This window comes from Rutidosis leptorrhynchoides, chromosome 8 (assembly GCF_046630445.1).
Source record: "Rutidosis leptorrhynchoides isolate AG116_Rl617_1_P2 chromosome 8, CSIRO_AGI_Rlap_v1, whole genome shotgun sequence".
Classification (NCBI taxonomy): domain Eukaryota; kingdom Viridiplantae; phylum Streptophyta; class Magnoliopsida; order Asterales; family Asteraceae; genus Rutidosis; species Rutidosis leptorrhynchoides.
In genome coordinates, this window is record NC_092340.1 from 60,271,308 (window position 1) to 60,288,471 (window position 17,164).

The 17,164-nt window shown below is 31.1% G+C and overlaps 1 protein-coding gene and 1 long non-coding RNA gene across 2 annotated transcripts; one reads left to right on the forward strand and one right to left on the reverse strand.

Moving 5' to 3' along the window:
• The first annotated feature begins 3,905 nt into the window (after window positions 1-3,905).
• Window positions 3,906-6,858, forward strand: LOC139863023 (uncharacterized). Its single transcript, XR_011764364.1, has 4 exons — window positions 3,906-4,206; window positions 5,473-5,545; window positions 5,741-6,124; window positions 6,551-6,858. It is a non-coding gene; the product is annotated as an uncharacterized lncRNA (long non-coding RNA).
• Window positions 6,859-7,250: 392 nt separating this feature from the next.
• Window positions 7,251-16,741, reverse strand: LOC139862580 (uncharacterized). Its single transcript, XM_071851197.1, has 3 exons — window positions 16,625-16,741; window positions 14,507-14,877; window positions 7,251-7,616 (listed from the first exon to the last, which is right to left on the reverse strand). The coding sequence occupies exons 2-3, from the start codon at window positions 14,848-14,850 to the stop codon at window positions 7,391-7,393; spliced, it is 570 nt and encodes a 189-aa protein (XP_071707298.1). The 5' UTR covers window positions 14,851-14,877; window positions 16,625-16,741; the 3' UTR covers window positions 7,251-7,390.
• Between the last annotated feature and the right edge of the window lie 423 nt (window positions 16,742-17,164).

Sequence of the window (17,164 nt, forward strand, 5' to 3'; positions counted from 1 at the left end):
GTCTACTCGGCCCGTTTACCCGGCCCGTATACCCGCATAATAATAATAATAATAATAACAATAATAATTAAAAATGAATAATAACAAAAATTAAATTAAAAAATATGTTGATTACAAGGTCAATATGAATTTATATATTTATTTATCATCTATCAACTTCACATTTTCATCTGCATTCAAATCAAGAATCTGATTTATAAAAATATTTAAAAATTGATAGTGATAATAATTGGAAATAGAAAATAATATATACTGTACAAATATACACATATAAATAAAGCAGATAATTTACAGAGTTATAGATTTATATATGCTTTTGGTAATGTATTTATTTGCTAGAAAAAAAAGTAAACGGGTACCCGTTTACCCGCGGGTAAACCCGTTTACCCGCTAGTTAGTAAACCCGTTTACCCGTCGGGTATTTGATCCGGGTTTGGGACTAGTTTTCCTTATCGGGTCCGGGTCCGGGATTACTCAAACCCGACCCAAACCCGGCCCGATGCCATCCCTATCCCAAACTGGGTGATCTTGGTGGGTTTCAATTAATATGTACCACAAGGTTAAGGTATCTCTGACGATCTACATTTTTATATGGGTACTTATTCATTATACATCATACATAATAATAAAAAAGTCATTCAAATATAGAATAAAGATACTTACTCTATAACCATAGAGATATTAATATTTAAGATATTTTCTGCAACCACCATCTTAAATAAGTTTGTATACAAGTATATATCAAGGGTAATGATATGTACATAACCAATTTTTATATGTACACAACCAAATTTGCTTTACAGTGTTGTACAGTACAACCTGTAAAACATATTTGATTGTGTACATATAAAAATTGGTTGTGTACGTATCAACCCCATATATCAATATTGTTAAAAAAAATTTACTTTGGAGTAATCTATTGTAAGGCCTTCATCTTGTGGGCCTTTGGAGTATTTAAATATAACTGGTCATTTTGCAGATTAATAAAATAAGCTTTAAAAAAATACAAGTATTAATACTTGTATTACAAATAGTTTTATACATTTTAATATTTATTTGCATTACACACATTGTATTAGATATTTGATGTCAAATAGTTTCATGATTTTTTGAATAATTTTTTGAATAAAAGTAAAAATTATAAATGTGTGTGATGGATAGATAGGTCAGGGGATACAGGGGAAAGTGGATACATGGGTTGGTTGTAGGTGGATGGGTCAAAAGGGATGTTTTGCAAATTGCAATGATATGTCATGTCAATGCATATATAGCAGCTTCAGATCATACATTGCAGATATATATGTATATTTGTACTGTTCCATCTAGATACACCTTGCTTCTTTCTTCATTCATTCCACTTCAGGGCCCTGCTATGTTCCAAAATCATACACACTTTTATTTTGTAACCTTTAATGGAATGTAATGTATATGTGCATATATGAGTCGATTGTTATGTAACATGCCCTAACCAAAATTTATTAACACTCACCTATGTCACAACTATACTTATGTATAACACAATATCAATAAACGAATGATTATGCTATCTTTAAATTGATCATTTGTGCCAAAATTATTAAAGGTCGATAATAATTCAATCCGACCCGCGATCAGATGTCTATCCATATTGCAATGGATACACTTGAGTTTTCGTGGACATGTATTATTGATTTAGAGTTTGCGTATGTTTGGTTTGGCTATAGTATAGCCATATACTATTATTGTACTCCGTAATAATTGAATTTCTAGTGTACTCATTGTAACAACTTTATATTAATTTAATAGATCACTTGCTTTTTAATTAAAAAGATGGATCTACTTGAGCCATTTAATCATTTTGTAATCGATAAATAATTAAGTGACAATATAGTTGATTAATAATACAATACAATGCTTTTCAAAAAAATAAAATAAAAAAATACCGTACAATTCACACGATTCATATTATTTTACATGGTATCAGAGTCAAGTTCTCTAACCTTCTAATTTATGTCTTTCATTTCTTTTCACCACGTCCCTATCCGCGAATATACAATTCTCTTTTACATTTGCTTGAATAGACCGCACCACTATAAAAAGTTAATCCAAAAAAATCAAGAAAACATTCGTCCAATTTCATAATATTTTGCGAAGTCATAGATTCATTAACCATTGGATCTTTATAATTATGATAATTATAATTTATTTATATGTGGTTAAGAACATATAGACTCAAGTTTTGTGCATTGAGAATTTGAGATTTATTTATATGAAAATCTAAAGTTGCTGTAGTTTTTCCACCTTCTCAGTTTTAAGTCCCTCTATTTAATACCATAGTTTGTGACATCGTATCTCATTTTTTCAACTAAAATTCTATAATTAACTATTCTCAATTTATAAAAGGATAACTTCTAGAGATGACGTCAAATAGTATTACAACCTCCATGTTCCCTCAGTCAGACTTCGTCTTATTAAATGGGTGTTTTAATCACCTTTTTACCACCCTCGATAAGTTTAATCTAGATACAAGTTACAACATTTATGTAGAGTAAATAACTAATTCCCTACATAAATCGCATTTTGAATAAAAGGATGTTTGATCAGTTTGTGAGATCAGAATCCCATATATATATATATATATATATATATATATATATATATATATATATATATATATATATATATATATATGGTGAGGATCCATGGAGAACTCATGGTAGTAGAGAACTCATGGAACTCGTGCAGATTCACTAAATCTGCGTGCAGATTCACATATTTTTTTATTTTTTTAGATTTTTTTCTGTTCAGATTTTTTTTTTGCAGATTCAGTCAATCTGCGTGCAGATTGACGATTTTTTCCAGTTTTTATTAATTTTTTTTTACAGATCGACTTTTTTCAGTTTTTTTATGCAGATTGAGTCAATCTGCGTTTTTTTTTTTTTGCAGTTTTTTTTTTTTTTTGCAGATCGACTTTTTTCTGTGCAGATTTGACTTTTTTTTTGTGCAGATTGAGTCAATCTGCGTGCAGATTGACGTTTTTTTGCAGTTTTTTTTTTTTGCAGATTCACTTTTTTTTTCTGTGCAGATTCGCTGTTTTTTTTTTTGCAGTTTTTTTTCCAGATTGTATTTTTTTTCATAGATTGAAGCTCAATCTCCACATAGATTGAAGTTCAATCTATGAGTTCTATAGGTTCTCTACATACTCTAGTTCTCTAGGATCCTTTCACTATATATATATATATATATATATATATATATATATATATATATATATATATATATATATATATATATATATATTCTATTATTCTATCTATCTATTCTATCTTCTATATAAATCGTGAAGATTATGCTGATGTGTCACTCCATAATCTCCTCTTAATCTTGTATTCTGACGTGTTAATCTCTAACATAATCACAATTAAAACTAATTAATACGCCCAAAACATTAATACGCTCTCTTCTCCTGCAGCGGCTCTACCACCCATCTACTATAAACCCTAAACCTCAAACGATTCCACCAGACAACAATCCGAGAAAATCGATCAGTTGATTGCATCCCATTACATGCTATCATCTCCTTCAGTTTATATTTCACCTTCAATTGCAGTTCGTTCGATTATATAATCTCCTTCGAGTTGCGCCGGTGACATACCATTCGATTAAAACTATTATGGCTACTTCAAAAAATTAGTTTATATCATCGATTTCAATAATCCTCTACGATCTGTAAGTTTCAAGGTTATCATAATGTTATTAAATAATATTCGATTTGTTATGTTTCTGGATTTTTCTTATTAAAGACATGTAATTTCGTTGATTTTCTTCTATATAAATCGTGAAGATTATGCTGATGTGTCACTCCATAATCTCCTCTTAATCTTGTATTCTGACGTGTTAATCTCTAACATAATCACAATTAAAACTAATTAATACGCCCAAAACATTAATACGCTCTCTTCTCCTGCAGCGGCTCTACCACCCATCTACTATAAACCCTAAACCTCAAACGATTCCACCAGACAACAATCCGAGAAAATCGATCAGTTGATTGCATCCCATTACATGCTATCATCTCCTTCAGTTTATATTTCACCTTCAATTGCAGTTCGTTCGATTATATAATCTCCTTCGAGTTGCGCCGGTGACATACCATTCGATTAAAACTATTATGGCTACTTCAAAAAATTAGTTTATATCATCGATTTCAATAATCCTCTACGATCTGTAAGTTTCAAGGTTATCATAATGTTATTAAATAATATTCGATTTGTTATGTTTCTGGATTTTTCTTATTAAAGACATGTAATTTCGTTGATTTTTGGTGTAGAAGTTTATTAATCTTTGATGTTAGATTTTGGTGTAAAATCGTGATTAAGTAATATAGGGATACTTAAAACATGTTGTTTGGTGTAAAATCAAACTTGATTAAAAGCTATGCAATATATGGATACTTGACTTGCATGATATATCGGATATTGTACATATATGTGCAGATCAATAATTGTTTGTGAGATAAACATATAAATTGTGCCATCAGTATATGAAATATACTGCATAAAAAAATTATTGACAATCATTCTTTGTTGTAAACAAAATTTAAATAGTTTTGTTAACTCACATATTTGAAAACCTGACTTAAAACGGCATCTATGGAGATCGATGGAGGTTGTTTATAGTTGTTTCATGATACTTATCTAGATTGTATTGCTAAATAGGTATTGAATTGGTAATAGTTATGTTATTGTAACTTGGTTTATAATTAAGCATACAAGGTGTTTGATTAAATGTTTGTCTTAATTGATTATGTCATGTGGTTTTACGTATTGCCGTATTGGGCATAATAAAATTGATATTAGAAATTGTTTGTTTCGTTTCAAAAATACATAAATTTTTATCCATTCAAGACAAATGACTTTAATGGGTGCCAAAGTATGAGCTTTTTTTTTTATAGCTTTGTATATAAATGGGTGAATAATAAACCAAGTCTTAATAGAAGTTCAGGTTAATCAATGTGCTCTTGGTAAAAAGTATGAGCTTTGAAAGTGTTTCAAACTCTCTAAGTTCGCATGATAAAACCCAAATAAGTTTTCTTTATTGATAATTTGCATGTTAAAACCCAAATGATAAAACCCAAATCAGTTCACATGTTAAAACTCAAATGGTTCTGAGGTAAAAAAAATCTCCAACTACAAACCGCATTTACGTAAGTAATGACAAACTGAAGTGACAGTATAATTACGAATACTTTTGTTGTTTTACTTCAAAATCGAAATTTGGATAAGGTAATCGAGTAACCTGAAAGTTTAAAGGGATTTGGAATTATATAGAGTATCTAATTATGTTGTTGTACATATGTTTGAAATACTATTAGATATATTATATACTGCATTACTTTAAGGTTAAACTATTGAACTCCTGTTCTATGTAAGATGATCATACTAATTTTGTGTGTGGTATAATGGTGATTTATGCACATTACAATCCTTGCAGGTTGTCTAATCCACCAGTTATGTCCCCTACTCTGAGCATGGACTTGCATCATATTCACAAACTTTACTTTTAGGTAAACATGTTGTTTGAATTTCGGAGCTTCTTTTCATGTACAAGTTTGCATGTTGACTTTAATTAGCCTAAACATTACTCCATCAGTTGGAGCATTATAATTGGTCGTCATCTCCAAGCTTCATTTTAAGTATCTTCATTGCTTCTAAGATGTTCGACTTATGCTCAGATTTCGTGTTTGTTTATTAATTTGCAGGTGAGTGATCTAACTCTGTTGATCTTCGAAGAATTAAGGGGTATTGATATTTTTATGCAACTCCAGAAAAACGTAGAGTGCAACAATTACATTACTGGGCATGGTATCTTTATTTTAATAAATTGTTAAATCGAGTACATCTGTCCTACGCGATCTTAGCTTTGTTTTTTACATAGCATCTGATTGTTTGTGGGTTCCGGCTTCAACCAGTGAATGTGAATACCAACAGATGACAGTTTATCCATTCATCAAAGATAGTGAAAAAATCGCAGTTCAGAATCGAAACTTGGAAATAAATGGTGTTAAACATAAATATCTCACTTTTATCCCTCCTCTCAAGGCTGTTGAAATGATGATTCAGCAATTGGATGTATTTCTATGAAGGTGACAATCTTGACCCATTTATGTTTTTGGCATGTTATTTAAAGATTTTAGTATAGATTTTGATTGATAGATGATTTTTGGACTGAATTAAATTGTGATCAAAAGGTTTGAGTACTTAGTGCTGCTTCTTTACATGTTATTATCTGTAAAATCAAAAGCAATCTTAACATGTAAATTGACATTTTCAAGATAACCTCGTGCCTAAAAATTTGGCGTTCTTTTATGATTTCAATGTTCATGCTGATATGTCCAGAACAAGGTTCTTAAGCGAATTATAAGTAAATGGGCTAATAATATAAACAACGTGAATTATTTTGACTATAGAATCACTTGAACAATTCTTGCTATAACAACATTTATTTATCATGGATGGGTAATATATATAAATTAATATAACATTTTACAATTCAAGTTTATTTGTTGAAGAGTCCTCGTGCAATGCACAGACTCTTAAATCTAGATGGAAGTCACAAGGGGTTGGCCAAAAGGATACAAGGCTTGAGAAGAATGTCTCATTGGATTCAAACGCAACAAACTTATGTTTGTTATTACAAGATGGAAGTCATAAGGGGGTTGGTCAAAAGGCTTTGATCTTTATGCAAATATTGCTACTCTGCACTTTTCAATTTTTTTGCAGAAACAAAAAATGAACATGTTCTATTTACTTTCCTTAATGTATGTGTAATGACTAAAACAAAGTTTGTGTTATCTAACTCTTGGTTATGTGTTTTGTATACGTGTGCCATTGTCTCTCTAATATCGTTAGTTGCTATATCAGTTTAAGATTCAAGATTGTTTGCGGAAGAACCTCGTGCAACGCATATATAAGTTTAAGATTCGAGATTATTTGTGAAAGAGTCATCGTGCAACGCACGGGCTCTTAAATCTAGTATATATATGAAAAATGAACAATGGCGAGTGTAAGATGAAATGCGATGTAACACTGGTAGGTAACTTTGATCACCGTCAAGATACTAATTTTATCCTTACTTCAAAACCTCAAAACGACAACATTACAACGCCACTTTAGTGGATGAAGTTTTAAAAACTAGAGACTAGTTCATATCTTGTTGATACATCAAATATAAAATATTCGATTATATGAAAATATAAACAAAAGGAAGCATAACAAAGTAACAAACATATGTATTATAGAAAATTATTGGGCTTGTCCTAAAGCCCGTTAACTAGAAATGAACTGAACTTTAAAAGCTGGATTACATAGTTGGAACATTAGAGGTCCAATTATTACAGCACAAAATACAACTAGACGGAAATACCCCTGGCCCTGGAAGACGATTCGGCTTCCAGGTACTTGCACATCCTCTCCATCACCTCTCTACCCTTGGCACTGTTCTGCTGAAACTTTTCAACACATTTTTGTTCTATCTTCTCTGCCATTGATGCCAAAGTCGACAATGGTTTTATCTTTATACTCGTTTCCTGCCTGCAAATCGTCCACTCTTTCGGATTGTCTGGGTGTGGATCATACCTACAGGTGGCAAGTTCAAACTATTTATATCAAACAGATCAATTGGGTCTTATTTGTTTATCAACATGTCAAATTAGAAATAATTAATAGAAGAGTTAAATCTTATATATAGGTCTTATACTTTCAGTTTTTTTTCCGAAAAATACCATCGTAGGTCATAAACTTTTAAAATGTGTGTTGATGTAAACAAAATGTGACCAGAAATCTGTTGGACCGGTAAAACTAATTATTTGGCATTTTTTGAATTTTATGTGACATTTTTTTGGATGAGTAGGAAGGAGAGAAATAAAGAAAAAAAATGATTTGCTAAAATAAATGTAAATATTCAATATTAAAAGCTTATAATTGTTATAAAATATCTAGATTGTGTTATAAAATATCTAGATTGGATGTTAATTTTATTATTATTATATTTCTTGCATAGTAATATTTTATACTATAAATAGACATGTATGGTAACCATTTAAGGTGTACCATTTCTCTTGAAATATCAATATCAATATTTCTCTCTCTTTCTTCTCTCTCTTTTTCTCTCTTTGTTCTTATAACCATTAAAGGTAGTTATAAGCCTACTGAATTATAACACGTTATCAGCACGAAAAGCTTAGTGTAATTAAAAGATATCTCAAACGATCACGAATCACTAATCAAGGTATGAAATTATTAATAATTTTCAGACTCGAATATATCAAATTTTGGACTACTAACATTTATATTTATGTTATTTAAGTTATATATGGTCGGTTATACCACCTGAATTATATTTCTGTAATCTAACTTTTACTAACTTCACTAACATTTATATTTATGTTATTTAAGTTATATATGGTCGGTTATACCACCTGAATTATATTTCTGTAATCTAACTTTTACTAACTTCACTAACATTTATATTTATGTTATTTAAGTTATATATGGTCGGTTATACCACCTGAATTATATTTTCTGTAATCTAACTCTTATTAACTTAACTAACATTTATATTTATGTTAATAAGACCTCATGATTGTACGCAACACGTCATTTGACAACACGGTACTTTATGTACGCAACACGTCATTTGACAACACGGTACCATGGGTCGAGATTAATTCCGATCAATACGAATACGACGGGGTCTTTATATGTTATCTAACATTTATGATTACTTATGCAATTAATCATTATTTATTTCACGCATACTAATGTTTATTCTTAAATTTATAATTTTAAAAGTTAAAATAAAAAAATAGTTTGTATTTTTATTAAAAGTAAATCTTAAAAGTTAAAATAAGAAAAAGTAGTTTGTACTTTTATTAAAAGTAAATCTTAAAAGTTAAAATACAAAAAGTAGTTTGTATTTTTATTAAAAGTAAATCTTAAAAGTTAAAATAAGAAAAAGTAGTTTGTATTTTTATTAAAAGTATATCTTAAAAGTTAAAGTAAGAAAAAAAAGGGGATGGTAAAATGGAATAGTTTTTTGTCAAAAATGAAGTATTGAAAATGAAGTGGTCTCCTTCTATAACTAAAAAAAAATATATATACTTTTATCAAATGAATTTTTTTGTGGCCGACAATTTCAAACACGAGTCCGTGTTTAGTTTATCAAGAATATCTCTTGCTTTGGTGAAAGGTCACGATCACGATATCAGGTGTTGTGAAAGAATTAAAAAATTGGTCAAGTGGCCTTTTAAAAACTAGAAAAAAAAATTTAAACAAAAAGTTTTTTTTATATATTTATAATTTACGGGTAACGTAAAAAAAAGGAAGTTTTTTTTTAAAAAAAAAAATAAAGAAAGTGTTTAAATGAGTTTTACAGAAAGGGGGAAAGCAAAGTAAAAAAAAAAAAACTTTTTTCCAAACAAAGGTAAATGAAAGTAGGACTTAATACAAGAAAAAAGTAAACATCTCCTAGACGTGATAAAATCTATCAATGATAAGTATTAGACTTGATGAGCTAAATGTGACAAAAATGTTTCAACATGTCTTATGTTAATTTTCTAAAATAAGTTATTATTATTCCGAGTTTAACACATATACATATGTTAATTAAAAACAACCTTTTTGTTCTTATGTAGTGTTGGGTTTCAATTTTGGTTGTATGCTATAATTCCATCCAGTAGAGTGACAATAGAAAACTTTTGATGATAATCAATAAAAAACTTTTTTCCAAACTTGTCAAATGTTTTGTTAAAAACGTGACCGTTGAAAAAAGGAGGTTGAATAATAAAACTTAAAAAACAAATTATTTTTTTAAGAGTGTGCATCAAAATGGCCTGTTTAATAATGGGGAGTAAAAATATAGTCAAATTGTTTCAACGAACAAGGGTTCAATTGGATGTCTCTTAAAAAAAATCCGCGGGTACGGGTGATGGATACAATGAATCCGCATCAAGGACCCGCGGGTGCTATCCCTAATTGTGACAAGTACAAATCAACTAAAAGTCTAAAAGATAAATGCTCTTATAGGGACCAAATGTTCACAATAATTACCTAAGCTAGATATGAAACAAATAGTTCATCAATAAAAAATATACATCTAAAGCTTCTACTGAAAATTAATGTGCAATGTACAACATATAACTATATGGTCAAATTCATTTGAGCCTTCGGAGTCACAAGTATATGATGTATATATATTACTCAATTAACAAAATAGTAAATCGAAATTAATTCATATGAATAGTAAAAAGAAATTAATTAATTTACTATTCACATAAAAAGCGCATATGATGAAAAGCACATATGGTGAAAAACACAGCGCATATGATTAAAAGCGTATATGGTGAAAAGGATATATGATAAATAAAAAAAACACATATGGTGATTTATAAAAAAAAAAAACACATATGGTGATTAATGGAAAGCACATATGGTGATTAATGAAAAGTATATTGTGAAAAAGAATCACAAATGTTTCTTGAAAGAATTCAAGGTAAGGTATATGAACCAATTCATCCATCATGTGAACCATTTTGATATTTCATGGTTCTAATAGACGCATCTAGCGGATGGTCTCATATTTGTATGTTATCAAGCCGTAATATGGCATTTGCAAAGTTTCTTGCACAAATTATTAAATTGAGAACACATTATTCTGATTACACCATTAAAAGGATGAGACTTGATAATGCTGGTGAGTTAACATCTCAAGCATTTAATGATCATTATATATCTACAGGGATTGTTGTTGAACATCCAGTTGCTCATGTGCATACACAAAATTGGTTTAGCTGAATCAATAGATAAACGCTTGCAGCTAATAACTAGACAATTGATAATGAGTACAAAACTCTCGATATTTATATGTGGACATGTAAATTTACATGCTGCGACATTAATTCGCATTATACCATGTGGAAGTCATAAATATTTTCACTTACTACTTGATTTTGGCCAAGAGCCAAATATTTTCACCTTAGAACATTGGTTGTGCAGTGTATGTTTCAATTGTATCACCACAACACAATAAAATGGTTCTTCAAAGAAAGATGATAATATATTTTGGATATAAAACATCTTCAATCATAAGATATATTGAACCCATGATGGGTGATGTTTTTACAGCACGTTTTGCTGATTGTCATTTTAATAAAACATTGTTCCCTAGATTAGGGGAAGAAATAAAAATAAAAATAAAATGATGCTTCATGATGTGAACATCAATTAAGGTATATTGAACTCGCACAAAAGAATGTGAAACGAAAGTTCAAAAATAATGCATATGCAAGAACTTGCAAATTAATTACTTTATGCATTTACAGATATAAAAAAGTGACTAAATCATATATACCAGCGATAAATGCTCCAGCTCGAACTGAAATTCCAAAAGCTGGCAATAATGTCACTGTTGAGTCTTTGCCACGCATCAAACGTGGAAGATCAATTGGTTCCGAAAATAAAAATCCTCGGAAAAGAAAATCAGCTGATAATGAGGTAAAAGAAAGTGTTCAAGAAGAACCACAAATCAATATTCCTTCTGCAGAGGATATTGATAAATGTAAATACATAAATTGCGATAAATTATGCAATATTATGGAACCGAAATAAAATGAAAAATCTTGATGAGATATTTTCATATAATGTTACAATGACATCATGAATAAAGATGATGATCTGGAACGAAAATCTGTCATTGAATATACAAAATGGACATGATTGAGCTCAATGGAAAGGAGCAATACGAGCTGAATTAGAATCGCTCGATAAAAGAAAAGTTTTCGGATCAATCGTTATCACTTTTAAAGATGTGAAACGTATGGGATACAAATGAATTTTTATCCGAAAAGAAATGTGCAAATGAAGTTACAAGGCAAAACTAGACTTGTAACTCAAGATTTCCCACAAAGACCATAAATGAATTAGGAGGAAAACTTATCCTCCTGTAATGGATACAATTACTTATTAGATACTTAATCAACCTGGTAGTTATTTAAATGCATCTCATACATGTTGTTACTGCTTACTTATCTGTATGGATCACTTAATAGTGATATATATGAATATACCTAAAGGGTTAAGGTATCATAAGCATCTAATGTAAAATCTAAGGGAATATATTCCATTAAATCACAAAGATTTCTTAATGTGTTTATACAAACGGGACGTATGTGGTATAACCGATTAAATGACTACTTGATAAAAAAAAGGGTATAAATATAAACTTATTTTGCACGTATGTTTTATAAAAACAATGTTCGAATATGAGATCGTAGTTGTTTATGTCAATGTTCTTAACATCATATGAACAAATAAAGAGATCTATGAAATCATTCAACTTCTAAAGAATTATTTTGAAATGAAAGATCTTGAAAAAACCAAGTATTACCTTGGATTGCAAATTGAGCATATGCCTAATGGTTTACTTGTACATCAAACAACTTATACCGAAAAGATTTTAAAACATTTTTTTTAAAGACAAACTCATTGTTGTTAGATCACTCAATATTGACACTGATCTATTTCATCCCTGCGAAGATCATGAAAATTTTAACAGATCGGAAGTTCTATATTTTAGTGCAATTGAGGTTCTTATGTATCTTATAGATTATACAAGATCTGACATTTCTTTTGCAGTTAATTTGTTGACAAGGTTCAGCTCAGCCCCTACCAAAAGACATTGGAATGGGATCAAACAAATAGTTTGATACCTTCGGGGAACTACTGATTTATAATTATTTTATTCTAACAACTCGAAACAAGATTTGTTTGGTTATACAGATGCAGATTATTTATCCGATCTACATAAAGCTAAATCTCAAACTGGATATGTATTCCTAAATGGAGGCACCGCAATATCATGACGTTCTCAAAACAAACACTTGTTGCAACATCATCAAATCATGCCGAAGTGATTGCATTACATGAAGCTACTCGGGAATGATTTTAGTTAAGATCAATGATACAAATCATTATTGATTCTTGTGGACTAGAACGCTATAAAAGCGTAACAACTATCTATGAAGATAATACAGCTTACATAATACAAATGAAAGAAGAGTATCAAAAATGACAGAACAAAACATAAATGCTGACGAGGCGCTAAAGCTATAAACGGTCTTAACGGTCATAAGTTTGATGGAAAAGAATGGTATATTGGTAAGGCTCAGAAAAAGACTGAAAGGGAATAAGAACTGAAACAACGGTTTGAACAAACCATGAAGGAGACTGTAGACAAATCACGAGGGCCAAACTTGTACATAAAAGATTTAGATGATACAGTTTCAGATGAAAACCTCAGATTTTTCTCATATACTCAAGATATCGTAAAAGACAACCAGATTAAAATGAGATACGTTCAATCAACAACTCTGCTGATCTTTATACCAAAGCACTGCTAACTGCTATTTTCAGAACACACGTTCATAATATTGGCATGAGGCATGTTCAGAAGATGTAACAACTCAGGCGTTGCCTACTTGAGGGGGAGTCAACTTTATGCTGCACTCTTTTTCCCTTAGCTAAAGTTTTATCCCAATAAGTTTTCTTTAGCAAGGTTTTTAACGAGGCAGTACTAGTTATTCTCTAATAAAATTGTCATCCAAGGGGGAGTGTTATAAAATATCTAGATTGTGTTATAAAATATCTAGATTGGATGTTAATTTTATTATTATTATATTTCTTGCATAGTAATATTTTATACTATAAATAGACATGTATGGTAACCATTTAAGGTGTACCATTTCTCTTGAAATATCAATATCAATATTTCTCTCTCTTTCTTCTCTCTCTTTTTCTCTCTTTGTTTTTATAACCATTAAAGGTAGTTATAAGCCTACTGAATTATAACAATAATAACTTTATTAAAAGGAAGTGTTCAATTTTAACTTTCAATTGTGTTGTAACTTAATAGTAAAAATACCCTCTTCGTCCTGTTACAAATATCCATAATGAAATTAAAGTTTTAAAAAATCCTAGTAACTTTATTCTCCACTCAATAAAATTCCACTAAGATGCCACATATGCGCCAAGTCATTGCCCACGTAAGCTTGACAAAACTTTATCAGGTCAAAACTTTATATAGGCCAAAACTTTATACATGTTGATGATGACACGTAAACAATAAGTTTAAAGCCTACACTAAAAAAAAATTGAGTATATAAACCTACATTGGAACAAAAATTAAAGTACATGACCGTTTGTATTGTAGTTTTAACCCTTAATAGAATGGCCAATATAACACTAGGTGAAAGTGGTCAAACGGGCTCAAATGGTCAGAAGTGGCATAATGTGTATTCAGATATATAAAAACATCCTAAACCCTCTTATTTATAGTAATTGATATAAAAAGTATATACAAGATTAAGTAAAAGGTCAGCGAGGCCCAACCCTAACCGCAAAATTAACTCGTTTGACTTGGAATTACTTATCCAACCCGCCCGACTTGCCCATTTTGTCATGTTTGTTCATACCTGATCTTCTCCTCCACCTCCACATATTTCTGTAGACTAATGTTTGTTGTAGCAAGTTGCATTGACCGAGTCTTACCATCAACCATGGTTGATTCGACACAATGACAAATATCTTGACCGACAATCTTGCGAAGGAACCATGGTCCAGGAGTATGGACAGTGAGCGCGCGGGTGGTGTAGAGCTTACCCGATTCAGAGTCGAGCTTGTGGTTCAAGGTGTCAACTTCTAGGATGTGAGATAAGGTGCGTTTGTTCTCAGGATCAGCAAACTTGCGCCAAGAAGCAGACGTGACTCGCTCCCATGGGTGTTTGTATGTGTGTTCTTGTGAGTATGCTCTAACCATTTTGCAGTACTAGTGGCTTGTTTTGAGCTGCAACGAGGTACTTGAAACATCAGAAATGTGCACGAGTACAATTATTTTCAGACTTTAAACAAATTCCCAGCAGACAGTAACCATTTCATTCACATATTCTTCCTAAGACTTAATAACATCGATTGGATTATGATGAAGTCCCAAGACAGATTATATCCAGCAACAGTACAAATTTCCATTCAGACAACCAATGAGGCATCTTCTACTCAACCAGAGTATTAATGATGTCATAGTGTCAGTAACAAAGGGGCCCGATACAATTACATGAAACGCAAATATGTGAACACCCAAATCATGAGATTAGACAAATCGTAAGAGGAACAATGATGTATATACATCTAAATGTATCAAAAATCCATCATAAGAGCATATGTAGTGCGTCATATTGAAACTGTGTAATATACCAATTATGTTACAAAGTAATTAAAATCACGTTTTGTCCATTTAGATACCCCTTCCTAGACAACCGTATTGCCGCAATTCACTAATTCAAGAGACTCTATTCAAATACTTTATCACATAATATTACTCAGAATAGTGAAAAATCTACAATCTTACGAGTATTCTACACCATGTGTAGAACACACCATCATCCACTGTCAATTTCCTTCAAAGCAACACTGCCTGATCCATACATCCATACGCAGGAGCGGACCTAGTATATGCCTAATGGTAGCACGGGACATAATGCGGACGAGATTGTTGAGGAGACAATCGCTCTCCGCAAACAAGAAAGATATGCTTAAATCAAGCACAAAACGTAAGCTAAAAGCTGTAATTTTTATTGATCAGTAAGTTGTTCCTCAACTGAATACATACGGGTTTTTATAAGTAAATAACCCTAAAATAAATAAGGAAACAAAGTAAATAAGTAAACAAAAGCAATCCTAATTTTAAAATAAAATAGATAACTTGGGGCCAAAGTATCCTCATCCCCTTAGGCTCCAGCAGGCCCATTTGGTCAGGACACCAGTGAAATACGCGATGTAGTGGAAATTTTTTTTGGGTTTTTAACTAGTGACACAAGTGGATAGTGTAAATTTTTTGGGTGGCACCGTTGAAATAAGTCATCTTGTAGAAATTTTTTTAGGTTTTTAACCAGTGACACCAATGTCTAACATTCATAGATCCGCCACTGTCCATACGTCTAATAGTGTATAGTTCTTAACTTCAACAAGGTAGACGGATCTTTCAGGATCACTTCGAAAAAACGTGCCTTAAAAACAGACTACCAGACTACATTTTAACTTGCATCTAATACACCATATCCACTAAGGCACAGAACCAGATGTTACAACAAATTAATCATATATCTAGTTTTAATACTAGGGCATCTATCTACCTACTTCAAAACTATTTTCAACCTAAATTGTCATCGCAACATCATCTAGAACGTATGTACCAATACGCGTAAAGCCGTAAACGTGTAGCTGTGTAAGTATAGTCAGTCAATATAACCTAAATTAGCTTTTTCTATGATAAATAATGATCCGGCACCAAACCATAATGTAAATTGCAAATTTACACGAAGTAGAATGATAAGAATAGCAAATAATCAGATTATTAAATTAGATAATAGCGCGAAAAAACCACAAATAAAAGGCAGATGATTGTGAGATCATTGCGATCAACAAAAATTGAGGATTCGTGAATTAATAAGCAAAATATATGCAATTAACGACATATATATCATGCGAACAGATTAATTAATTGAATAAATTACGAAGAAGCAATATCAACGCACCTTGTTGTGTTAGAAATTCAAAATCGGCTTCGAAATAAGAGTGAGATTTTTGGATTAATAAAGAAAGAAAACGGGAAAAAGGGGATTGACGAAGAAGAAAACTTTAATTTATCTAAGGGGGAATGTTAGTCTGAAGCGGTGGTGTATGGCGGTTTGTATGGTCCCGCGGGTTTAGTGGGCCGCGTGTCGGAAAAGTTGTATGCATTGTTCTTATATGGGCTACTGTTTTGGGCCTTGTTTATCATAACCAATCATGAACGTTATTATAAGGAAATTAGTGAAAACTAGAAAAATACCGCCTCGCGCGATGCGGCGGAGACTTTCAGGTTTCATATTCATATTCATATTTTATGTAGCAATATGTATGTATGGAATTAAAAACACATTGTTATGGGTACGGTTGAAAGCACGTGTTCCATGGCAGGAAGATCGCGGGAAAAAAGGGGAACGGGAACATCGATATGATTTTGTTAGTTTGAGCTGATATTGCACGTGTATGTACACGTATATAAGATAGTCCGAAATTTGTTTAACGTTCTT